Consider the following 26,257-nt stretch of genomic DNA (forward strand, 5'->3'; position numbering starts at 1 on the left):
GCCGCTCCCGCCGCCGCAGAGGCTCCAGCCGCTCCCGGAATGCTGCCGGTACGCCTCCGCCCGGGGCGGCTGCTGCCCGCCGCGCCGCTCCGCCTGCCCGCGCCGCGGGGAGCCGCCGCCGGCGGGGAGCCCGCCCGGAGCCCGAGCATCCCCCGTGGTAAGGGGCGCTGCCCGCCGCGCCGGGGAGCGGGGCTGGGGGCCGGGGGGGGCGGCTCCACCGCGCCGGCAGCGCCCTGGGGCTGGCCGGGGCGAGCGGCGGGCGGGCGGGCGGGCGGCTCGGGGTCGCGGCGGCGCTGCGCTGCTGGGCTGGGTACCGCACCCGCACCGGCGGGGCGGCCGAACCGCGCCCGCAGAGCCGCTCGTTGCGTACGGGGTGTTCAGGGGACCGCGCGGGGGTAACGGCGTGCCGGGGGCCGGGAAGTTTAATCCCCGAGTCCCTCTTCCCAGGACCAGGCCGGGCAGGGGGGTTTAGCGCACATCTTTCCTTCTCAGTGCGTGGTTTGACGAAGTGGTTTTATCCTCACCTTTAAGCTGAGCAGGCTCACAAGGTGGTTGCAAGTTACAAACCGTCGAAGTTTGACAAAAAAATCCTCCTCTGGACTGGCCGGTTCAAGACAGAAGAAGAGATTCCGCTGCGGATCCCGTAAGTGCGCTGTTCTGTCCGAGGGGAACTGGAGCTGAAGGGGAAGCAGTGCCGTGACCCTCATCTAAAGCTTTTCCACAGAGGTTGAACCAGTCGGTTTTTCAACGCTGAAAACTTGGAAACAAATTAGAGGGCAAAAGAATTTCCTGTCCTGGTTAGAGGTTAAGATGAAAAAATGTTCCTTACTGGAGTCCCCAGAGCCTGGGGTTAAGAGCTGGATCCATTTGAGCAGATAGCCTCCGTTACATTTATGTACTTGCTTGTTTATTTTGCTTATTCCTAATGTGCGATCAGAGAAAAGGATGTTATAGTTAAATAATATTTTCTGTTTATAGCTCCCATAAACAGTTCTAAGGGAGCTGTCACTGAATGACTACAGGCGGTAAATTATGATTTATTAGAGAATCTGAGGAAAAAAAGAGAGATTATGAGAAACGTTCCCCACCAAGGAAAATGGAGTACTTGACAGAGCCTCTCATTCTTGTTAACGCACTGGACGAGGTGACCTTTGAAGGTCCCGTCCCACCCAAACCGTGCCAATTCTGTGGTTCTCTGACTCCCTGAAAGTTAGCATACCCCAGGGGAGTCAGTCACTGAGTACATGAAACTCCTCTAATACCAGCTGCTGCCTTTTTCTTAGGATGTTAGCCAGCATGTCTCTCCAGGACACTTTTTTATCATCGCAGTATGTCCCTGCCTTGGGTGGTATGTTGAGCATAAGCAGCGTGCAGAGCCGTGTCAAGCAACAGGTACATCCTCTGCCTGTTGCTGTTGGTTCCTGATGGTTCCACTGGTGTTTGCTGAGCCAGACAGTGACTTTCTAAACGGTTCAGCCTCTCTTGTGCTGCCTGACCATTTTCCGCTACAGAAAGGTTCAGGCAGGTCTCAGAAGCTCTAAAAGCTATTGGAGTCGTCAGGAAGTGTTTATAAAGACACACACATTTGCCAGTCCATACACACACAGAAATCGCTCATTTCTGTGTGGTAACTGGCCTGGCAAGTCAGTGTCACCACTTTGTGCTTTCTGGGTGAGCGAAGTCTTCTTAAAATGCAAGTTCATATATGGTAATTATAATTGTTATGTTACTAGAAGTTAATTGTGAGGCATTGAAGCTGAACACTGTCATTGCTTTATTAAAAAAAATAATAATGCAAGATATTAACTGTGAACACAATCCAGCTGCTGAAGGCAGTCAAAATCTGCAATCTTTATTCGAGGTTGGGTTGTTGTGGGTGGGTGGGTGGGTGGTTTGTTTTAGAACAGCTGTTACTGACTTCAGCAGAGGTTTACCCAGAGTCTTGCTTAAGGGTTGAGTAGCAAAGGCCCTAATGTGCAATTAGGGAAGAACATAATCAGGTCTGTTTTCCTTAAAGCAGAGGCAGAAAGCAGGGAGAAAGTGAAACTCTTCTGAAGCAGATTTTCAATTAGTGCACTGTGAAATATAATTAGGTTAATAAAGCAGACTAATAACACTTACGGTTTTTCTTTTGTTGCTACAAATGGATTAGTGGATTAATGATTTTATGTGCTAGTCTGATGTGTGGTTTGTTCTAAAGATTATTTTTACCTTTGTACAAAACAAAAGCAGTTACTTAGAACGGCAGCCAGCGTCAGCCATCGGCCAGGAACATGGCACACACACGTGCTTGTGCGTGTCTTGGCAGGGAGGGGGGTAGATGTGGCATAGCCATTCGTACGGCTTGCCCTCTTCTGTTGCGTTAAGCCTTAGAGAGAAGCACTGCGGCCCTCAGCCTTGGAACAGGTTGCACAGGCAGAACTTCCAGTATGAACTCCAGCTCTGCCCCATCCCACTGCACATCCTCTTCAAAGTAAAGCTAAAGGTTTTTTGGAGGAAAGATTGTTACAAGATCTTTACTCCCCACATAAAATCAATTCTTTCTGCAACTATCCTTTTTACATAATATATAAACCCCCATAATTCTATATGATGTATATTATGTATCTTAGGAATATGTATCTTTATCCATATAAAGCATTCCCGTGTGACGTATGAAAGGAAAATAGTGCACAGCCACCATTACAATGAACATCTTTAAAACTGTACTCCCAAGTATAACATCTGACTCAGAAAAAGACCTAGCTGGAAGTTTTGAGACTGTTTTAGTGATACAGAGATTCCCTGTACAGCTGGTTGTCGGGTGTGCAGCCTGCTCAGAACACGGGAGGGCAGGAAAGGGAGCTGTACCAACGCGCCTTGCTGGGCTGTACAACGCCTCTCTCGCAGCAGCTACTGCCAACCGCAGGGCAGAAGTTTTCATTGCTTTTGCATTGGATGACCAGCAGAAAAAAATCGCATAGATTGTTCCAGTTTAGGTGTGTGTTCCTGTAATAGTAAGAAAGCCAACATGAGCTGCCCACTTTAAATAAAGCTGTTGCTTTTCCAGAGAACTGAAAGTTTGAACTCACAGCAGTACAAACTGTTGTAATCACCTATCCAAATATATACGAAGTCCCTAGCCTACATTACACAAGGCACCATCTAAGCAGGTTAGATATGACAGTAATTGATTTCAAAACTTAATTTTGAATAAAAAGAACTCACTTTCATCACATCTGGTTGACACCACATACACTTCTCCATCTGTTTAAATAGGTAACACCCCCCCCCTTAATTTTCACAATTTAAATAAAGCTTAAGGTATGATTTCTGGTGTATTTACCCCAAGTATTTAAATGCTAATATTTACTGCATGAGCAATTACTGTATTTTGTTCAGCTTAAAAAAAATAATCAGCTTCAATCCATTGGATGTTGCTTTTCCACTGCAAATGGATTAGGGTCAGGAAATACAAAGTTCTTGGGTGGTACATAACCAGTCATAGCAAGCTGAAGACGCTTGTTTTAGAAGCCAATTCTATTTTTAATTTTTCAATTATGATGTTATGTCTACAATGCTTTGACAAAGAGGTACCTCACAGTTTTGTAACGATTCAATTCAATAACTTTCATTGCAGGCCAGAGATGCTAGACAGGGCAAGAAACAAAGCTCGAGTTAAAGCTTGTTACATCATGATCGGACTCTCAATTGTTGCTTGTTTTGCAGTGATCGCCTCAGCTAAAAAGGTGAGTAGTGCCAGCTATTCATCAGGGGGCATGCTTAAAAATGATGGAAAGCCGCAAAAAGTAGCCAAACCTGACCAGCAGCAACTTAGACCTACCCTAGTGCCAGCTAACTGATGTGCCTGTCACCCCAGCTGTTCCCAACACCAGGTAGCTTTCCCTGAGGTGCATCGTTACTTTTGCCACGCTGCTCATTAAGTAGGTGTTTTACTTCTGCAGGCCGCTGCACGTCATGAGTCCTTAACGAGCTGGAACTTAGCAAAGAAGGCCAAGTGGCGGGAGGAGGCTGCACTAGCAGCAGAGTCGAAGACAAAGTAACTTCATACAAAATGCCGAATGTCCTTGTTAAGAGCAAAATTAACCGCGAGCGATTCATGAATCTCACCAATAAATGGACAAGCATAGTATTATACATACCGGAGCCAATAAGGGTAGTTATAGGATCACAAAAAGAAGTGGGCAGTCTATGAGAGAGATATTTGATATACTGGTTGCATATAATTAAAATGAGTTAAGAGTGTTTTGCATTTAATTAAAAGCAGCAACTAATTTCCAAGGAGATGAGGTAGTTACCCAAGAACATCAGGTATGTTTGGTTAGTTATTTACAAAACGTTTAAGGCCAGAGTTCTCTGGTGACAGTGCAGTCCTACGGTGCACAAATCAGCCACTTTGAATTCATTTGCCTCAGTGCTGTATTCAAAATGGCATTTGCGTTTTCTCATTTAGGAAGCCACACTTATGAAACCAGTAAATAAATACAATAAACATCTGTAAAATAGGTTTTATTGGTTTCTGTATGGTATTTTGAGACTTAACATTCCGTAATATTGCATACTATTCATATGTGTTCTGTTACAGTAATAGGCCTTTGGCCTAGATTTAAAGATGCACTATTACTATCTGAAATTAATACAGGTAATTTAGTTTCCACACATTATATGAAGATATTGTGCCATAAGTAACTGAAATTTCCCATTCCAGATTTCAGTGAACTCTTTGAAGTCACAGTTAAACTTCACATATCAATTGGCAGACCTATTACAAAATACCTCAGTTGTACAATTTGAGAAATTTACACCAACTGAGAACTAACTGTGGAGGAAAGACAATAGTGCATCTTTTCTATTTTTTATTTTTTTTTAAAGACAGACCCGACAAATATTTTCCAGTTGCAAACCTGTTCTATAGCTAACTTATTTCTGTGCCAACATTATTACTATTGTCTGATTGCTGCTAGCAACAGCGTTTAAAGCAAATACTAGAAAATTAAAAAGCTGTATGAACCAGTCCTCAGATAAAAGTGCAACGATGAAAAAATCAGATATGATTCAGTGTATCGAGTAGGGAACTAAAAAAAAAATCAGTCTTATTTATACTCTGCATAGTTGCATAGATTAGCTAGTTAGAATTCACATTTAAGCAGAACAAATGGTACCCTTTTAACTGAAACCAAACCCCTGTATTTTTAAACAGACTTTGTAATTGATGGGGCACTTCAGATTCCATATAAAATACCAAACTTAAATATTTCCTTCTCGCAATTAGTTGGGGTTTTTTTTCCTCCACAGATTGGTTTCATCTGTTTAGGCAACATCATCATATTCATGCCTCTACCTGCAAATGACACCACAGAGCTGACCCTGAGTCGTCATCTCTGGTTTTATATTGCTCATTTATGTGCTTTTAGCAAAGTGTGGTGTAAACCCAGTGATAAAATAGGAGAGGCCATGCTGCACACTCATTCCTTTAAAGAAGAAATTTCAGTGATTTTTTTTTAACAATTTTAGGGTAAACCAGATGTTGAGTTTAAATAATGATTTTCATTAGCCAAAGTCCATCAATTTTAGTTCCCTTTTAAACCATTACGATTAAATGTATCAGAGGCATGAAATAGTTTATCTAAATGCGTAAAGTGCAGTCACTAACCTTTCACACATATAGAATAATATAGCCACACAACTGAAGACATTCTTTCAAAGCAAATACACTTGGTGTCCCCTCTTTTCTTCATTTTCAAGTCCTTTTAATCAAGATGTTTATAGTTCAGATTTGGTTTAAATTGAGAGGCTTATAAATGCAGTTTTTACAGGGTTCTCCAAACAAAAAGCAGGCACAGCTGGTTATGTTATCAAAACAAGATTGTTAGAAACAATGGAATACCCTGTTACCTGAATAATTTTCTTACATTAGAAGAACACTGAAATTCAGCGTTTACTAGTAATCCTGGTAGTTTTTCATGATTGTTACCCTGTACTTTGAACAGATGAAAGGGGGGAAAGGGGGAGGGGGGCCAGGAAAGAAGGAAGGGCAGCATAATATGAAAACCTAAAACTATGAGAGTAAAAAGGGCACAAATACAATCATCTAAAATTATATGAAAATTTGGCAGCTGTACTCAGTATTATCACACTATTCAAAACTGTTGTATGCTGTACAAATCTAGGTTTAAAGTGTCATTTACTAAAATATCTCACTATTTGGAGTTCATATAGTAACAGCACTCCTATGTACACTGCTTACGCTTCTATCTTCCACTAAAAAGACTTCAAAAAGAGGTTTCTTCCCTCCCAGGTACATCTTAGCCAAATCTGACCATTAGTCTTAGAAAATCCACTTCTAAGTCCCACATTCAATTACAATAGTATATATTGCTGTAACATCGAAGTGAAACATCTTAGAATCTTAACTTGCATGTAAAAAAATTTTAAATATCAAATGGTACTGTAAATGATACCACCTTTAACCTGTATTTTTCAGTGCATTAAAATATTGTTTAGTGACAAGCACAGTGCCATGGGATAAGTAATCTGAAGTTTAAATTGCAGCTTTTTATGAAGCATGAAATGCTGTCGTATGTCAAGGATTCCACTTAACCCAGGAGTCTGATGTTAATACATTAATTACAGGTATTAAAAAATAATCATACTTCAGAGTTAACCCAAAGTATTCATTTCTCCAAATGAGATATACTACCAATACACCAGAAACACTACTTATATGCAAGTTGAAGCGGAGCATACATTTTTCTGTATTCAAAAGTGTTAAAGTAAATATCACAATTCTATTTCTTTTAGTGTTTAACAGCAAACACTGTATATTGTAGAGCCTAAATATTTAGATGACAATGAATTCTAGTTAGTTTTGGTGTCCCACATACTTAATGATATTTACAGTACAACAAACTTCTCCTTCAACTACAAAGGAGTGATTCATATTCATTCTTCACTGCAGTATTTTTACTGTCTTACCAAAAGAAAAGAGTTGGTTAACTTAAAAGAATAATTCAAGTGACAATAGCATATTTGGTCAAAAAAATAACACCTAATGTCTTAACTTTTAAGAAGCTACTGTACTAGAAAGGCAAACATTGCCATGTTTCTCAAACTGAAGTGGCGTTACCACATTTTGACAGGAGACAGCTGTAAACCATCTGCTTTGGGATCTGTGCAAATCATCATCTCTGCCATTCATAGTCACAGCATTCCTGTGGTAACTACAGCAACTGCTTCCACTGCAAAGTACTGTATTTGTGGCTGACTTTTAATACCGTTTAGCAGCTTTAATTACAAGAGCCAACATCAAATGACCAGCAAGCTCTCTGATTCCAATTTGAAAACCTCTGAAATAATCCTCTTCCCACAAAATCCAGAAAAAGCTTTTTCATATATTCAATATTATATTAGGTAATTAGCATTATATATGTATATCTATTAGGTCTTTAAATACATTTTATAAATAAATTCCAACAGTGTGTTGTAAAGTAAGTAATGCATAAAGTTTCACAATTTAAATAAATATTTTTCACATTCCAATTCAGCTTCTTACAAGCTCATCTTTATTTCATGCCTTAGTTCTGAAGCAATGTTTTTGCTTCAATACAAGAGGTAGATTTGATAGAGACTGGGCAAGTCAAGCCTACTGCCAAAATGCAACTGTCATAACTGTATTGCTGATATGCAGTTTGAGACTACATGAAAAATTCAGAACCACTACCTAAAATCCTATGAAGACTTAGCTTAACACTTCTTGTTAAATCACATTTAATGCTTTACTGTAGACAGGGTTACTCACAGTTGTTTCTGTACATAAGAGATAATGAAAAACACAAATACAAAACAAAGAACGGTTGTATCTAACACAATATATAAAAGTGCATGAGCTGCTTCTTCATCTATTTCTGCAAAACATACTCAACTTTTCCTCTAACTTTGGCCATAAAGAAAAGACCTCTGGGAACAAAAACCCAAAAACCCAACCCCAAACCCTACAAGCCTTTACTTTTTGTAATTGTCTTCACTTCAGTAGTTTACAGCTGAAACCCCTCCATTGGAGCCTCCTGCTGTTGAAACACAAACTGCTGCTGACTTTCATCCACCTGAGGTGCAATACTGGAGTCCTCTTCTTCAACACCAAAGTAATGTTCTATGAGTTCAAAAGCCTTTTGGTAGATCTCTTGGTTTTCATGTCTCTGAAGAAATTCAATTTTATCAAGTCCTACATTCAAAACAAAACATTTTCAAAATCCAGTTGCTTAAATGAATGAGGAATTCAAAAGAAACAGCTTATAGTATAGCTCACAGCATAATGGAAATTCTTAAATAAAAAAATGCAATTCCAAATCATCTCAATTAACTTGGTATCATTGACTCTTTATTTCCTAACTCATGTATTTCTAGTCTTCATTTTCTGCAGCATTTTCTGTCATCCAAATGAATTTTAACACTATGCTAAAAAAATTACCATTTAAACTAAGGAGAAGGAAGAGGCTGCAGCATCTACAAAGAAATACACCATCCCTACAAAGAAATTGAATCTGTAAAGAATTAGCATAGAACTGTTTGCTATAGTGATTTACAATATCCTCATTTCTTTTCTTTTACTCTTTGAGTCTTCCCCAACTCTAAATTCTATCCCCTATTATCGAGTCGTCACTGGGCACAGTCTGGTATCTTTTTTCAAATTTAATGTATCTTGCCAAAGCCTTATCATTTGAAAGCTAGAGGACATAACCTCTGTTCTGCTGGCAGGATTAAGTGCTTGGCGGTCAGTTAGGCCGATTCAAAACTCTTTTAAAGACAATTCAGTTTTTACTTAAATTGGATTAGGAAGAGGTCATACAAACCCTTCTGGTGACTACAGAGGCCAAAGCAACGAGGGTGATATAATTAGCTGTTTCCCCTACTTGAACTTACACTCTACCACTTCAACAGTCTATGCTTAACTGGTAAAGGAAAGAACAGAACCTCGACATTCAATAGTTGAAATTATAAACAGACTCAAAATCTGGAATAGAGTAAGTTCCATTGAAGTAGTCAGTACTTACTCCTCTTACACGTTACGACTGCAAAGTAAGTTCTCCAAGTATGCACTTGATTTTATAAATAAAACTGTAACATGGAATTCAGATTTAAAGGCTACTTTACAGAGAAGTTAGTATCGTCTAATCAGATATGTGGTCAACTAGAATTGTTATTAGCAATTTCTGAAACACCAATGTCTACCAATTTTGTTTTCTCAGAGCTACAAAGACAACCTTCCAGAAATAATGCTAGTTTCATTATACACCAGTTTTAACATTGTTAAACCAAAATCATCTAGTCATGAAATCCCAGTCAATTTAGTTTTGATACTATGCCTTTAAAATGGGGTTTAATTTTGATTAATGAAAGGAAAAACAGAACAAAATACTCCCACAAATTCAGTAAAACTTATTTGATTTTTGTGAGGTGAAGCCGATTCTGCTAATACTGATATTAACTACGCTAAAAAGTGATCCAATTTTGGGAATAAGTAAAACAAACTCTGATCTCTCATCCCTATTGGTAATGACACTGCACCAGACAGGACTATGTATTAAAGTAATAAAAATGTATTTAGGAGTGTCTGATAAACTTAATGCAAATCATTGCTCCAACAGACTAGGATATCTGTATGTTAAGTATTTCTGAAAATGTTTCTCTAGACAGACACTCCATGAACTGACCACAGACACACATCCACAGGTTTTCTGCATTTAACCTTTTCCACCATGTTACATTACTTACTTGACAACGCTTTAATGTTCACTTATGCTTGAAGTCATTCTTATATTAAACTTACCTACTTATATAAAACTTACCTACAAATTTCAAAATGGTTCACAATGGTTTTGTTTTTACAGCCTGAAATAGGGAAGTTCAGGTATGTAGTTTTACAAGAAGTAATTTCTTACCATATGCTTCCTCTATAAGGGCACAATAAGGATTAATGCCCATTCCGTTTTGCTTAGACTCTTGTTCTCCAAGACGCAGAATATTTTCGAGTCCATTTAAAGCCACCTGTACTATTTTTGAATCCATCACAGTCAGGAGGTCACAAAGAGGCTTGGTACAACCTAGTGCTACCAAATACCTTTATAACAGCAGAAAAAAAAAAAAGGGGGGGGGGCGTGGAAAAGGACTGATAAGCCAGCACATTTACAGTGACACACCAGTTTATCACTATCAGTCTTTAATTTTGCTTAAAAAACTGGCTGAAACAAAAAAACCAACAATCTAAACCATGCAACAACACTAAGATAAGCTTAGTCTGAAACTGAATAAATACTCTAATTCATCCTAATGAGAAAATTTAATGTGCATATTCCTAACTGCTGTGTGGAATTTGTAGTCTTTTCAACACCTTTTCACTTAGGATCTTCAGATGGGTGTAATGGAATGTAAGAAAAATAGTTTTAGCTGTAAGTTCTTTTCTCAAACATTTGACATTTTGTAGTAACAAAAATACTGAATAAACACGAGACAGATAAGAACACCGGACACTGCTTTGTACTAATGTAGTCCACAACAGCAGTCCATTAAGATAGTAGCATTACCTACTATAAAAAGGACATAATTGTAAATGTAAAAAAATACTGGGATTCTCAGTAACCTATTCCTTTTTCCAATTCTACACAAAATTGTGTATGAACTTTTCCAAGTCAGAACCTGTGTTCTTGTTTCTAGTGTATAAGTAAAATGAAGACAGTAATGTGTGCCTGCATCAAAAGGTTGCTTAAATATCATTTATTTAGTGGTTTTAAATTATCTTGCAGTTACACAGTAGTACCTTTAGAACGTTAAAAGGGCTAGAACTTCATGACGCAGGTAACAGATCTGTATTTTGTGTTTTATGGTATTACACACACATTTCCTACTTGAAGACCCTGAATTAAAATTCACTTAATATATGCTAAATTTTAAGATGTTACATTATGCAAACAAGCAAAATAATGGCAAAAAAACCCAACAAACTTTCCTTACCTCTGATAACACTCAGTGGTTATAAGGAAACCAGAAACGTTTACATTTGAAATAAATAAGCATGCACTTACTGCAACAGATCTCCCAAATGCACTGGAAGGGTTATCACATCACTTTCAGTTCTGGCTTCCAAATAATACACTGTCATTTATAAATCCATTTATCAACTACTGATTCAAACTGATTGCTATGCTGATGATACTCAGAGATACTGTAGAGCATCATATTCTAGTCATTCAAGTCCAATCTTTGCAGCAGGTAAATAGCTGCTGACTGAAATTTTAATCAAACTCAATTTGCTAGATATCCTCTTTAAAATTTTTTAAAAAATAATAGGGAGTTTAAAATACACAAAGAAACCACTGAAGTTCCTGAAGTCTCTCCACAAAGATACAATCCCCTTGCACACACATTCTAAACAACTCTCCCAAAGTTTTCCATTCTCCAACACTGAAACTGCTCATCAACTGTTTCAATCATGTTTGAGCGCATACCATCAACTCTGGAAGATAACCCTGTGAAAGCTGTAGGTGTAACACCACTGAAACAAAGCCGTATTGGTCAATTTATTATCAAGTCTACTGCATATATTTTACTCATTTTTTTGAGTTTCTACATGTTTAGTCCCTGTACAGACAGAGTTTCAAGGAATTACAGTTGTGTTTAGGATTTGGTTGCTATGTTTGTCAAGATTCAAATGCAGAAATAAAAATGCCTTAGAGAAGGTGCTTAGGCAGAGAAAATAGTAACATATATAAATTTACCTGATCTGTTCAGGGGTTCCTCCTGATGTTGCATTAGTTATGGCCCATGCTGCTTCTTTTCTGGTGCGAAATTCAGCTTTTTGAAGAATTTCAATCAATATTGGAAAAATATTGGCATCTATAACAGCCTAAGAGATTAAATTGTAACATTTAATGATAAAGATTTATTACATGCAAAGTACATTAATACCCTTCGCTACATAAGTCAGGGATGCCTGTTGGTATCAAAGCAAACAATGCTTTGTTAGAAGGCACCACACAAACTAGAAACACTGAACTGAAATTCAGAACCATTCCAACACTGCACTGCAACAGCTATCAGAGTATCATCTTTTTTGATTTCTCTGTCTCTGGTGGACAGAACACTGCTTACTGGATAGGTCCATTTAAAAACCATGACGTGAGCACTATATCCGATTTCTGAACTCAGATCAAACCTCATAACAAAATTTCACTTTGTCCATTTTATTCAGGTTTACAGTCTCCATAGAAAGACTAAGACTACATTACATATGTTTCAGGGTGATTTTTTTTTTTTTTTTCTCCTCAGTCAGAGATTAACATGGAACTTCTTGATGTAATTTAAAATATGTACTCTGATTCAGAATTCTCATTTTTATTGACCAGAACCTTTTTTCAGTTAACTCCAGACACCTGGAGCAATAGTCAGGTTTTAGTAGTTTCCACGAGAATACGACTCAGTATTGATGACATTATGCAGGCTTTTTACCCAAGCGACATGTTCAACGTTTCCAAACAGTAGAATTGTCCACTTTTTACTGGGCTAATTTATGCAAATTTTTTGTTTCAACTTTAAAAAAAAGGAAAAGTTGCTTATTACTTTACCACGTACATTACAATGCAGAACAAAATTAAAGGAAATGCGCCAGTAGATGATGCTCCCACAGGGAAAAATTACAACTACTGATATCAGATCCAAGAGAAGTATCCTTTACTTGTTTTACAAGCATCAACCAAATCCCTCTGGGAAAATTTAACCAGTTTCTCTAGTACAAATCATGACAGCTATTTTTAAGTATTATTTTATGAATTTATAATAATTTTCCACAATTCAGAAGAAAACATTTAAATTAGTCCTAACTGTCTATAATTTTACCTAAAACAAGTGATTTAGAGTCAGTGTAGTATTTACATATTTCTCCTTGTGAAGGAAAATAAAGTGAACTAGTAAAATGAGAATAAAATCAACCAAGTAACCAATATACTGGCTTTACCTGTATCTGAGCTCTGTTTCCTGCAGTAATATTAGAAACAGTCCAGCACGCTTCTTTTCGAATAGATTCCTTGGGACTACTAAGCAAGTGCAAGAGACAGGGTAACGCAGAGCAGTTTAGAATCACCTAAAATAATTTGAGAATTGAAAACTGAGTTGTACAATATACATAAGATATATATATAGGCTTGTGCAGTATATATATATATTTTAAAACACTTTTACAGATGACTTCAAAAGAAGTTTTTGCAACACATTTATATTATACAGAGTATCATAGATAACATTTTGCAAAGCTAAAGTGTTCAACGTTGTAGTGTGTGAATAGACAATCCAACAACTTGAAAGAATCTGCCCTCAATTAAGTTCAGACTAGAAGACTGACAACCACAAGACTAAATAAGGCTGCTTAAACCTAGAATATGAGTAACTAAGAATAACGGAGAACTGCAAATTTAATTTGTATAGTTATTAATTCATTTGTTTTTTAAAAGATAGATGTTTTCTATATAATTCCTTAGCAAAATCCTCTCCTAGAGCTCACAACTAAAAATTCTGTGATTAACTTATTTCCTTGTTTTCCCTTTACACTAGTTCTGTCAGCCTTTGAGAGACCATTTTCTTTAAAGCAGGACCTATCTTAGTATTTTCTGCAATGCATCAAACTCAACTCCACTGCCCAAAATTGAAAAACGAATTTTTAGAACAAACTGCATCAGTAAGAGTATCAAACACAAATTCATGGACAAATCAAGTATAACTGTTGCTTACAAGTGAAAAATTTGACTGCATTTGAAGACTTTAAAAAGGGAACAATAATAAATAATTGAATCTCAACTAAGGAGAAAAAAAACCAATAGGGAAGCAACAGCCAAAGCGGCATATAGGAATGAAACAATCCACTATATACAGTATTGTAAAAAAAAGTTTATTCATGCAGTAATTTAACGTTTAAAATAGCAGCCTAAACTGTCAAATTAACAATATAGATTTGTACAGAGCCTCTTTCACTGACGTACACAGATACCTGTACTAGACAGGTTTTTTGTCACTACTTTTACAAAATTCTGTCCTACCAGACCATTTTTCTTAAATCATCTATCTTACCTGTGTTTGGATATCGTCTCCGGTAACAATATTGCCAACTGCTCTTAAGGCAGGGGATACCACCTTGTAATCATTGTGCCTGGAGACAAATATTAAATCACTTTATATTACCCAGTGTTAAAAGTATAATTTTGCATTTTCAGTGAACAATGGTTTACTTCAGGTGCTAAATTTATAGTGATAGAACACATGTAATCACTTCTTATACTTTCCCCCTATTTAGCCAAATTCACCAACTGCAAGCCCACAACTGAACTGCAGATTCAAGGAAAGGGCATCTCTATGGAACAACTCAACTTAAAGCAACCTATCTGTCCAGCAGATTAATTTCACCCAGCTCAAGTATTATTGAATACAATACTGGAACCTGCATCATTCAACAGCTACAGAAACAAAAGGGGCATTATTAGCTGTATACTAAAACTTAGCCCATCTTTGTAAGTCAACTTTTCCCTTTTCCAAGTCAATAACCCTAGAAACCAGTACATGAAGCCCACACTCCCATATACAACTGTCTGAGCTGTGGGAGTAGGAAATTACTCAGTCATCCTAAAGCTTCTACAGGAGAAAAAGCACCCTCACCCTCTGACAGCTATAAAAATGAGCTTTAAGAGCAAACTGTGCTGAGCTGTCAGAGCTGGGAACTATTCCTGACCTACTCTGCAGTCTCCATGTGAACACAGGGATTTAGTCTCCCTTTCTAGGAAAATAACGAACCATAAACCAAATATACTGGAACAGTTCAAAAGTGGCACAAGCCTGCCTCTGGACTCTGTGAGTCCAAGAACTGTCTGTATTGCGACCACATCTCCTAGAAAGGTAAGAAAACAAAATACAACAGTGAGAAAAAAAAAAAAAAAAAAAAGTTGAGGAATTAATTTGCAAGTCAAGCTTTGTTTTCAGTCTTCACCTTCTATTCCTCCATGTATATAAATCCTACACTCAGTTTTAAAGACTATAAAGGAATACTTTGGAGAAAACTTTTTTCACTGTCAATCTCAAGAAAAATTTCAGGAGCCAAGCAACCTAGCAAGCAACTTAAAGTTCCAGACAGAGTTCACGTTTATCACTTCTCGAAAAATACATTCACACTTCAGGTGAGAAGAAACAACTCCATTTGAATTCATTAACAATACAGTAAGACATTTATTTGGTGACAACCAGACTTACATAAGCAGCTCTACTAATCTTCGACATACTCCAGAATCAATAACAGCTTGAATTTTATCATTGGGACCATCTGAAAGGTAAGAGAGGGCCCAGCAAGCATCTGCTAATACATCCGGGTCACTGCTAAACAACAGTCTTGATAAAACATTTAAGCAAGGAGCAACCTAGGTTAAGAAAAAAATATTGCATAAAATTAGGTATTTTGTATTTTTCAAGTTTCAGAGAACATTCTGCAAAGGCATGAAGGTGTGAAACTACTTACTGTCAAAGCACATGACCTCATTAACGAATCAGGACCTAGGTGGAACACTTTCTGATTAAACTAGCAATTCAAGCTGGAAAATTGGATAAATCCTGATTCATAGCCTATTTATTTAGAGACAATATATTGTTCAGCCTAATCAAAAAACATTTGCTTTTACAGGTAACCACAGGATCAGGAATTAGTGATTTTTTTTTTTTAATCACGTGGGGAACAGAATTTCAAAGTAATAACATTTTTTTATATTGCTGTCCTTGTAGGAGTACTGGAGGTGATTTGTTAATAACCAATTTACAACTGCTTTACCACAAAGAAACTCAAGAGTAATTCACAGAGGATTCAGTGTTAACTGAACCAAAACAAGCAATGTCTGACTTCAGTTCTCAGTGCAACTGTAGTGCCTAGTCTTAATCTCATACAAGTTCCAAACAGAGCCAACTTGACCACCTTAACACCACTTGGAACCTGACAGGTTTCAGCTGTACAGCTTGGGAATTTCATATTCTTTGTAGAACCTAATTCTTTATCTTACATCAGTTATGCAGTTCAGCCTCCCTTATGTGTCCAACTGGTGCTACTGTAAAGGGCAAAGAGCAAAGGACTAGTAGCCGTCTACAGAGCGTTCTTTTCCACTGAAGTGCTTAAGCAGGAAGAAACCTTGGGTTTTTTACTGCCAGAACAAAACACTACTGAAGGACAGAAGGATGTAACTTAAGCAAAGCAACTGAGGTGATCAATTAATTGACATCAGAAATTAATATATTTCATTAATATATTTTCATTATCATCTTTATCATCAGTATCTTTTCATTAATATCTCTCCAAGAATTATTAAGTAGCAATGACAGTAATTAACACCTCATGAGGTAATTTTCAAGACATGTACATCCTCTCCAAATTATCTGTAATCATCACTTAACCTCAGCCTCTTCTACCAGAACATCCAATGTTCAGTTCTTTTAATTTTTTAATGTCATTAACCTTATCAGAAATTCATTTCGTATTGGAAGTAAGGAGCTAATATTCCTACTAGCCACTACAGTCTTCCTGTCTTTGCAACCACATACTGGAGAGAGGAGGAAGGGAAGGCATACAAGCAGATCACCTCTGTCACCATAGTCTGATTTAACTGCATCTGATGGAACAGAAAACTCAAAATTTTGTTCCTGCAGCATGCACTCATAAGCATAATAAACAAGTAAAATTTTAAAAAAACTTCAATCAGAACTCACAGGCTCCAAAACAGATCTAGAGAAAATACAGCCCCAAGGAATTTAGTGCTGAATGCATTATTTCTGTTATTTCATACTAGTGAATGACTATTTGCATCTAACTACAATTTCAAGTTTTTAAGTAATTTAATTTTATTGCTGATAGGTGTCAAAGTAGATGATGTTTTGCAGATGCAACAGATGGACAAGATTACAAGGACTGTGTGGTTACATTAAAAAGATAAAATTGAGTCTATCTCCAGATTCAAGGATTCTGTGTGTTATATTACAAACGTAAATCATCTTCAGCTTTCTGATTGCAGAAAATGAATACTTTATTATACCTTACTGAAGTCTGGAGGCGGGTTCTTTCCTCTACAGAGATTTGAGAGAGCCCAGACTGCATTTCTAGTTGTTGTAAGACGATTTGAATTTGTTAACAGTCTGCCAGAGAGACAACAATAATAAACCCAATCATTTCTTATTGAAAAGCCAAGTCTTTTTATGTCTATTATTACCAAGAGTACCTCAAATCAGGAAAAGAAACCATATTATTTGGCACTAATTTCAGTTTATTTCTCTTCATAGCTTACATGCAGCAAATTTTTCTTAGAATGAACTGAATCCGAATGGATGATTTTGCACGGGCATCTCATTCCCAAATCGAGCAAACGCATATAAAATAAACCATTGCTCATGTGAAAAGATCATTCAACCAATCTTTTTTGAGGCTCTTCAGAGGGGGCTAGGAGATGCAACCCTCCCTTGAATTAATACTGATGCTTTCATTCAGAGAATGCAATTAATAAAAATATTGCATAAAAAGTTAGAACTTAAAAGACCATCTAAAAAAGTTAACATTTTACTGGTTTTCTGAATAGAATGCAAAAGATTCAACACCTGAGAAATCAGGTTCACTTTCAGATACATACCAAAACATCTAAACCTGTTAATTCTTTAAATCCCTGAGGAAAGTAATCACACTCTCCTCTTCTTATTTTAAATCTATTTTACAAATTATTTAAAGCATTTTACTATTTTAAGCAATAATAAATTGAAGAATTTTTCTTATTTTTTTCTGCGATGAAAATACCTTATCTGCCATTTTAAGCATATAGTAAATGCCGGAATGATATTCCTAGTAAAGTGAAATCTTCTGGTGGAACACAACTCATGTAACAACTACTCTTCCAGCTCATCTCAACAAGCAAATGGATAGGTAGCAAGACCAGAGCCTGGAGTTACTGGACAAAGGTGAAGAAACCAGCCTATTGCCCAGCAAGTTGGAATCACACAAATTCAAGTGTGAAATACGTAATCTCTTCCACCCTCTATATCCAGAACTCTGACAACACTAGAGTTCTGCACAACACAGAAATTTCATACCTGTAAAATAACACCTCTCCCCTTTTGCAAACATTGGAAAGATGCCAGTCATGGACTAATTAAAGACATACATGATGCTTAGGTACTCCAAGATGTTAGATTCATAGCAACGTAATACAAAAACTAGAAACATCATCAATTTAGCAAAAAATCTTATATTCTTTTCAAGTAAATTTTAGGTTGAAGTTTAGCTATATATACCTGTGCACTACAATTATAGTATTAATTTACAATACTTACTCCAAGAGGGGTGGTAATATTCCACAGTTTAAAACAAAGTCTCTGCATTCTGCATTATCACCAGCAATGTTACCAAGAGCCCACACTGCCTTAAAAAGCAAAGCATCCAAGTGAATTTATACATGCTTGCAAATCAACTTTTACAGATCATCTATACATTTTTACAGCAAATATTCCAGAATAAAAAAAGCGTTATCATTCCAAATATAAAATTTCAGAAGACTACTGATTTCTATACTGCACTCAAAGTCAATTACCTACGCTTGAACACCAGATTTTCAAGGAAAGAAAAACTTTTTATTATGAAAGTATGTTTATTCGTGTGGTTTACAATTAAAAAAAAAAAGACACACACACTTTTCAACATTTATGTTTGCTCACTATGTGTAATAGACTAAATAGAACTGGCTCAAAGTTGCAAACAATGTATAAGGAATAAAAAAGTAAAATCATGAACTTTCACTGTACAAACTTCGAAACATGCTAAATAAAAGCCAGTAAATCACAGCCTCTCTTAAACATCTTTTTTGTTTATCATTCAAAAAACAAACAAAAAAAATCCCCTCTCTTAAAAAAAAAAAAAACCCTCTCAAAACCAAACCAAAAAACCTGAAGTTTAGGAAAATTTTAATGAAGACTGTAACACAGTAAGATGGAAGAGCAGAAGGATAAAGGAAATAAAACTGCAAGTTAACTTCGGGGGGAAAAAAAAATCCATATTGTCTTCTACTGTATTACTTCTATTATGGTGTTTTAGACCCTGTCCACCTGTAAATGCCACAATGGAAATAGGGTGCTTTCTTGAAATTGCTCAGTAACAGGAAATAAGAAACAGGTTCGAAGACACCTGAAACAATCGGGGGGGAGGAATACCCTGAAGGTAAAAGGTAAATTTTTATCTTCCTGAAGTCAGATCAATTGGCTTATACACAAATGGGGCTCAAAGCCTCTCTAGCCACCCCACCTCCCTGCCCCTCCAAAACATTCAGAAATTAATAATTAATTTTTAGTAGTTATAAAACACCCCAAGAAAAGTTACCTGTTCCTGTACGTCTTCATGTTCTGAACTAAGCAACTTAATAAAAATTGGAACAGCTCCAGTTTCAATTACAACTTTGGTGTGTAGAAACGTTCCCGATGCTATGTTTGTCAAAGCCCAAGCTGCTTCAAACTGTTGAGGAGCACAGAGACTGTGTTAAACCACTCAACAGTAAAAATTAAATTCATGAAAAGCAGTTTGAAATGAGAGTTGCAGAGGTTGCTTTTACCACTTCTTTTCCTTTCCACTGAAATGCAATTATTTATATTATTGTACTTTCTATACAATAAAATAATTGGCATTGACAAAATCTCTATTTAATAAGACCCTTCTGTATCTAAATTATTTTTAGGTTTTAGCTTGCCACACGAATTTTTTTACTTTCCAAGACTTCAACTGAAAAGTATACTTAAAACAAATAGAACAGATTTTGCTCACACATCAGTGCCAATAATCTTAATATACCACCCTGGAAACCCTCTTGAGCACATTCTGCTTTCAAGACCTAAGTATTTGACCAGCTGAATACAGGACCCTAAAGACTACTATGAAATTCACAAGATTCAAGTCACAATTTCAGCAGCAATCACTGACATACTCGAAAACTAAAATATACAGCTTAGGTGATTAAAAATAATTAAATTTGGTTATTAAAAAAAACACAACAAAACCAAAAAAAAAAAACCCCACTCATTTTCCAAAGCTCTTTTGGGGAGGTTTCTAATCCCACCCCAAACCCCCAACGAGTACCAGCCAAACTCACTTGCAGAGTGTAATTCTCATTCCTCTCTAGAAATTTCACAAATCTCTGTACTACTCCTGGTTTTTGTATGACTTCATCTATAGGTGGATTAGGCTCTACGGAATAAAAACAAACATATGTGTGTAGGTCTAACAAAAAAGACCAATTAAATTACTTTTTCAGTATGACACAAAACATTAATATGGTTCTCTGGTCAACACAATTTTTAGCATTCAGTTATTTTAATCTCAAATGAAGGAGCTAAACTTTTGACTTTAGAAGACTGCAGGATCATCTCTGTGAAGTGCAACGACTTAGTAAACACCATATTATGTGTAATAATAGTAACACATACTACTATCCATGGGCATGTTAGTAACACATCACAAAACATTGTTCCCTTGGTTAGTAGCTCAGGGCAGTGGAAGAGAATTAGGATTAGATACTATTTTAAATGATCAAGCATACCTTTACCTATCATACTATAAAAATACTAGCATTAATTTAAGACTGCATGCCTTACAGTCTCAACAAAACCAAGTTACAACTGTTCTTTGGCAGCCATTTAATTTTTCTCCCCTCAATTACAGGATGAGAATCAGAATTGAATCACTGCAACAAGTATGATAAGTAATGTTAGTGTGCAGTTAGTTACAGCCCTGGACACTGCAATCAAAATAGCCTTGCTTTTGTTACTTTGTCCAAAAGACTTAACATTAGAATAATGAAGCTTTCTGTATTTAGTCATTAGGTTGGAAGAGATTTGGCACAGTTTCTCTACAAAGAGAAATTTCAGCAAGCTCTACTTTAAAGTAAAACAGAACTAATGGTTAACTGCCTCTATGACTAAAATTCATAATAACAACACAGAAGGAATGAAAAAAAAATAATCAGGCAATGGTTATGTACCTTTAGATAACAATTTTCTGAATTTCTGAGTTGCTGTGAGCTGCTGATCGGGATCATCTGAGAAAATCATCTGTACCATATCTACTGTAATAACTTCTTCCTAAAAATGAAAGGAGGATTTCTTATATCTAGTACTATGCACATTAACAGATAATATTCTAACCACACTCTAAAGTAATTACCTCTGGAATAGGTACAGTAGAGCTGACATCAGGATCCTGAATTGGACTTTCTACCATAGATTCTTCATTTCCTGGGAGAGAAACGTTTCGGCGTTTAAACAGCTAAACAAAGAAGAAATTTTTGGGAGACATTAGAACTTATCATAGAGTGGGTACCTATGACAAACACTTCAAGAAATGCTTTCACCAATACTAGTCAAAGTATTTCAAATACTCACCTTCCTACTCATCCATGTAAATGGAATTCTATATTTAAGTTTAAAGAACATAAAGGAGAAAAACAATACTATGTCCATATCTTATAACTGCACTGCAATACTTCAGAGAGACACTTAAAAAATGAAGTGGTTTTTTTTAAATAGCAAAGAACCATACATTTTTGCACATGTAAGAAAAATAAGACACAGATCTTTTTACTTTTAGCCTCTTACCCTCATGATTAGTTAGCATTTACTTTGAAGGAGGAAATAGTATTCTACAAACTACTTTCTCCTGGTTTAGTTTATAGGCTAAAATCATCAACACAGTTTATGTTTCAGCACACAATATTCCTCCCTTCAAGAGAGGGTCTATGTACTTTCTTTGCATGACAACTGAACAGCACCTATATTTCATGTACAGTTGCAGAAAGATTAAAACAGAAACATTATTTTAATACAGCTGGAGAAAAAAATAGCGTAGCTTCAAGGTGAACTTTTTGAATTATGTAACATTAAATATTCCCCATGTCCAAAAATTGATTTACAATTGACTGCACGTACTGCCTATGCTTAAAATACATATCTGCACTGTAATATTTAATAAGCTATGTTTAATGAGCACCTCTTCATTTTCTGGCATTCAAGCAAAACATTCATATTAGGCTGTTTTCTTCTAGAAACCAAATCTAAATTTTCATTTTTAATCCAGTACTACACTTACAACTACCGTAATTAATAATTCTAAAAATATTTTATTGGTATCTCTAGAAATTAATGTTAGAATCTCAGTCCATGGACTAAGATTTCACCTGTAAGCATAATAATGAAACCTCTTATTAAATCCTGAAGGATTTGTCCTGTAGGTGTCTACAGACACCTAGATTTCTGTGATTGTATATGCCCACACCTGCAGAGGCAACTCCATGTTCACATCCACCTATATTTCAAACAGGAACCTAAAACAAGGTATTCTCTCCCTTGCACTTCTGGATTGGGCACAATCCGGGACACAAAACAACTGCAGAATACTGGACATAAACAAGGTTTAATTCCATTTAAACCCACCAAGGAAAAAGAAACAACATTCCTCTTTTGGAAGACCATTCTTTCTAGCACTCAAAAAGGACAGAGAAGCTCTTGGTTGGAACGTATAAACTCTTATTGTTTAGCATCATGGCCTATATACCAGTTTCAATTTCTTCTGGAGCAAAAGCAGTCTCATCTCCCTGCATAAACTTGTTCTCTCCAATTCAAGAAGAGCTGAAAACCACCAGTCCAACAAATTGGGATCGAGGAGAATATAACAGTATTCTCATTGGTACAACAGTAAGCATGGGAAAGGAAACACTCATTATTTTCGTAATTTACCTAGGGAGTATTTACTACAAAGCACATAGAATTTTCAGCAGGAACTGCAATGCAGTTACCATTCAGAGGTAAATGCTCCAGTATTGTACTACTTACTCTTACCTCTCTGGCCCAACTAATTTACATTCTTTTTCCATGCAGTAGCACCACTTTCCCAGGAGAAGGGTAAGCATTCCCACCTCAGAGAAGGCTGTAGATCAGTGTCTGGGACACTCTCTAGGTTGTGGGAGACAAATTCAGCCACTTTAGACCAAGCAGGAAAAATAAACTACATTCCTTACCTTCCTGGCAAGAAACTATTAAACATTTTGGGAAAAGGAACTACCATAAACCATTAAATTACACAATGCTCTGTGTACTCTGATCAGTAAAAATTCAGTAACGACAACGGCAAATGTTACATATAACGGTTCAGGGATCAGAAGTTGGTAGCCACTTTAATAAATCGTAGAAAAAGCTCTTGGGCAAGAGGAAATATGGCTTCACAGATGAAAGTAATCCTCTCCCCTCTAACAGACAACTTTGGCCCAAGCTCTGGAAGAGAATGCAATGTTTCTAATTCTTACTGGAAATATGGGTATCCTTTCAGCCCAGTCTTACATGTCTAAACCTAGTCTGAGGATTAAACTTAAGACGCAGGTCTCTCCTCTGAGTGCCTTTGTGACTCAAGGGGGCTTCTGTTCACTTTTTGCTTTTATGATCCTAATCAAGAGGTGCCTGGTGTTCCCCAACATTGCACAGAAAACAGATATTCAACCTGGCACTCTGGATTCTGCTCCACAGGAGTAGCCTGCTCAAGGAGTAGCCTGCTCAAGTCCTTTCATATATTTGAATTTAGCTTCACAAGCCCTTAACAGTTAACAGTTCACCAAGATACTTACCTGTTCTTCCCTTTTCTGTTTCCGAAGCTGAATTCCTTCCTCCTCTCTTCGTCTGCGCATTTCTTGGGGATTAAGTGCATTATTCTTGTAGCTTTTCATTCTGAAGTTATCTTTACCTGGGCTTGCCATGTTGTCTATTGAAAAAAAGAAAAATTACTCCAAAAGGCTAAACCCTGCAAGACAAACCTTCCACCTCTTGTATCATAGAAGTATCTACAGCAGCAGCTATATATTCCTGTAGCTGCTTGCAATACCCAGTTCATCAACAAAAATCTCTAAAATAAAAATCAGAGGAAAATATTTGCCTAGCTAGGTATTTCTTAATGGCAGATTAAACTACAGTTCATCTCAGGGATCAGATACTTCATTAAAGGTCATAAGCTACTGCAAAAAGAAATTATGGCTCTTATGAGCAAACTGAAAAACAAAAAACCTTATGATTCTAAATTTTGATTCTGTCAGCAAGTAAGGGAATTTGCTTCCTCCTTTTATAAAGAAAATATTACATGTGTTAAAAAATAAGGACAAATCCAAAAAGAAAATCTGCAGTAATTACTGTTTCATTTAATAACTTACTGCATTGTTTCTTTTTTTTTTTGTAAAGATTATCCTGTGTTTCCTTCTAAACTGTATGCAGAAAAACAAATTAAGAATCAGTAGCATGCAGATAGTGTAAAATGGGAAAGGGTATACCTAACAAAATTATTGACTCATTCCAATTAACAGCTCTTTTGATGGATTAGACAATTAGAATCTGACTGTCATTTCAGGCATATCAGTTGTGAAAAAATAAAAGCGATAAAACATAATTCTGAAATGATCAAACTGACTGGAAAAGATTGTTAATAGTATGGTGATACTTTTTAAAGTTAGAACTGTAGTCTTCATCTGAGAACTAACTGTCAAAAATGTGATTTAAGACTCTACACAAACTCTCACTTGTCTGGAATTCTTCCACAACATGAAAACATCTCAACTACAGCTCGAGCTGTGCATAATTCTCTTATCAACTTTCATGCTGGGACAATTTTATTTTTGTATCAGTGGTAACAAGGTCTGCCGAGCAATAAACACAAGCTAGGAGAGGAAAACAGTTTGCAGACTTAGGCTGACATCAACAATACACTCTGAGGACTCAACAGCCTGTTTCACCCAAATACATTTGCTTCACAGGAAACTTAGTAACTACTGCCATCTCTGGACCACGATGCTAAGTGTGCCACTGTCCGAAGCAATTTTCTAGCAGCTGTCATTTAACTTCTGAGGTACAATTTAAGATCATTTTTCCACTAACACTACCGGCTTAACTAGTCCCAGAACATCATCACATCATCACTTCCTTAATCATTCATGCCTTGCTAGTTTAGTTGCACCAATAAAACTGTCAGGGCCAACAATGAACCAGAGAAGCGTGCACTCAAAGTATCCCAGTCAGGTCACCATCTCTATAAAGAGTTACAGAGGCTCAACTGGGAGGAAGCTGTCGTCAAAACCGTATTCAAAAAGGAAAGCTTATGAATTTATAGTTTCATTCACCCCACAAGGATTTTGGTATAAACACCGTAAGGGCAAAAAGACTGGCAGCCTCTGATCTATTCAGGCTTCATGAGTTGTGCATGAAGATCCAAGGAAGTCTGCACTTCTGCTCTGCAAAACTAAACTCGTTTTAACACTAAATCCCTCCACATCCTGCAGCTTGCCCACCTGTTGTGCCTAGACCTATCCCACTAAATGCTGCGTTTGTTGGGTTCCCCACCCCCCCCCCCCCGCGCACATAAGGCTCTCTAATCACCGCGCCTCGCTCTACCGCCGCCCCCTCCCCGGCTGGCACCGCCGGGGGACACCGGACGCTGCCGCACGCGTCGCCCCAGCCAAGAGCCGGACGCGGGGCCGGGTCAGAGCGCAAGTCCGCCGGGCGGCTGCCCGGCCAGCGGCCACCCGCCCCGGCCGCACAGTGGCGAGCGAACCTCTTCACCCACGTTCCTCAAAGAGGGGGTGGCAAATGCGCCTCCATCGGCAGCAGCGCAGGGAAGCGGGAAGACAGCAGCCCTCTGACTGAGGAAGCAGCGGAGAACAGCGCGGGAAGACCCCGTCCCAGCACCGACCACGGCGCCCGGTGGGGATCGAGGCGCCGTGTGCGGCAACGCCCCGCTGCTGCCCGCCGCCCCCGAGCTGCCAGGAGACCGGCCTGCGCCGGGGAGCCTTACGGCAAGGGGCACGGCGCCGCGCCGCACTCCGCCCCAGAGGAGGGTACAGCCCCTCCTCCTCCTCCTCCCTCCCCTCCCCGCCAGCTCTCAGTGCTCTGTCGCTCTTACCCATCGAAGCGGAGACGCACGGCACCCGCCGCCCTCCAAGCGAGAAAGCCCCGCTCCGCTTCGGAGCGCGGCAGCGGCAGCCGATCGCAGTTCAAGATGGCGGACGCCGCCCCGCCGCGCGCCGCACTGGGTGGGGGGCGGGCCCCTCCGTTCCCAGCAGGCTCTGCGCGCGCGGTCACCCGCCCTCAGCAAGGAAACCACGCTTCCCAGCAGGCAGCGGGCGCGGGCAGGATGTGACGT

At 38.0% G+C, this 26,257-nt stretch overlaps 2 protein-coding genes across 3 annotated transcripts; one reads left to right on the plus strand and one right to left on the minus strand.

The window, feature by feature from the left end:
* FAM162B (family with sequence similarity 162 member B) lies at positions 1 to 5,117 on the plus strand. Its single transcript, XM_055713247.1, has 4 exons — positions 1 to 157; positions 532 to 643; positions 3,620 to 3,728; positions 3,945 to 5,117. Exons 1-4 carry the CDS (start codon positions 40 to 42, stop codon positions 4,041 to 4,043), a joined length of 438 nt encoding a protein of 145 aa, XP_055569222.1. The 5' UTR covers positions 1 to 39; the 3' UTR covers positions 4,044 to 5,117.
* On the minus strand, positions 4,495 to 26,176 carry KPNA5 (karyopherin subunit alpha 5). Of its 2 annotated transcripts, none has more exons than XM_055713244.1 (14): positions 26,018 to 26,176; positions 23,703 to 23,836; positions 21,254 to 21,355; positions 21,072 to 21,171; positions 20,184 to 20,278; positions 19,421 to 19,552; positions 18,382 to 18,470; positions 17,100 to 17,199; positions 15,283 to 15,446; positions 14,113 to 14,191; positions 13,007 to 13,132; positions 11,772 to 11,899; positions 9,939 to 10,117; positions 4,495 to 8,221 (listed from the first exon to the last, which is right to left on the minus strand). In XM_055713244.1, exons 1-14 carry the CDS (start codon positions 26,019 to 26,021, stop codon positions 8,034 to 8,036), a joined length of 1,620 nt encoding a protein of 539 aa, XP_055569219.1. In that variant the 5' UTR covers positions 26,022 to 26,176; the 3' UTR covers positions 4,495 to 8,033. The 2 variants fall into 2 exon arrangements, with proteins under 2 accessions (XP_055569219.1, XP_014140902.1); XM_014285427.3 differs by lacking the exon at positions 26,018 to 26,176 and adding an exon at positions 22,924 to 23,037 and having other exon boundaries at positions 23,703 to 23,840.
* Between the last annotated feature and the right edge of the window lie 81 nt (positions 26,177 to 26,257).

The sequence above is a fragment of the Falco cherrug genome, chromosome 6, assembly GCF_023634085.1.
Source record: "Falco cherrug isolate bFalChe1 chromosome 6, bFalChe1.pri, whole genome shotgun sequence".
NCBI classification, from domain to species: Eukaryota; Metazoa; Chordata; class Aves; order Falconiformes; family Falconidae; genus Falco; species Falco cherrug.

Bases quoted from the DNA above. Each gene is read 5' to 3' on its own strand.
- FAM162B (XM_055713247.1), top strand. From the start codon at position 40: ATGCTGCCGGTACGCCTCCGCCCGGGGCGGCTGCTGCCCGCCGCGCCG. The intron at 158-531 runs GTAAGGGGCGCT...CTCACCTTTAAG, and splicing joins GAGCCCGAGCATCCCCCGTG to CTGAGCAGGCTCACAAGGTG. The intron at 3,729-3,944 runs GTGAGTAGTGCC...TTACTTCTGCAG, and splicing joins TGATCGCCTCAGCTAAAAAG to GCCGCTGCACGTCATGAGTC.
- KPNA5 (XM_055713244.1), bottom strand. The intron at 21,356-23,702 runs GTAAGTATCTTG...TTCTTTGTTTAG, and splicing joins AACAGAAAAGGGAAGAACAG to CTGTTTAAACGCCGAAACGT. The intron at 20,279-21,071 runs GTACATAACCAT...TTTATTCCGTAG, and splicing joins CAGAAAATTGTTATCTAAAG to AGCCTAATCCACCTATAGAT.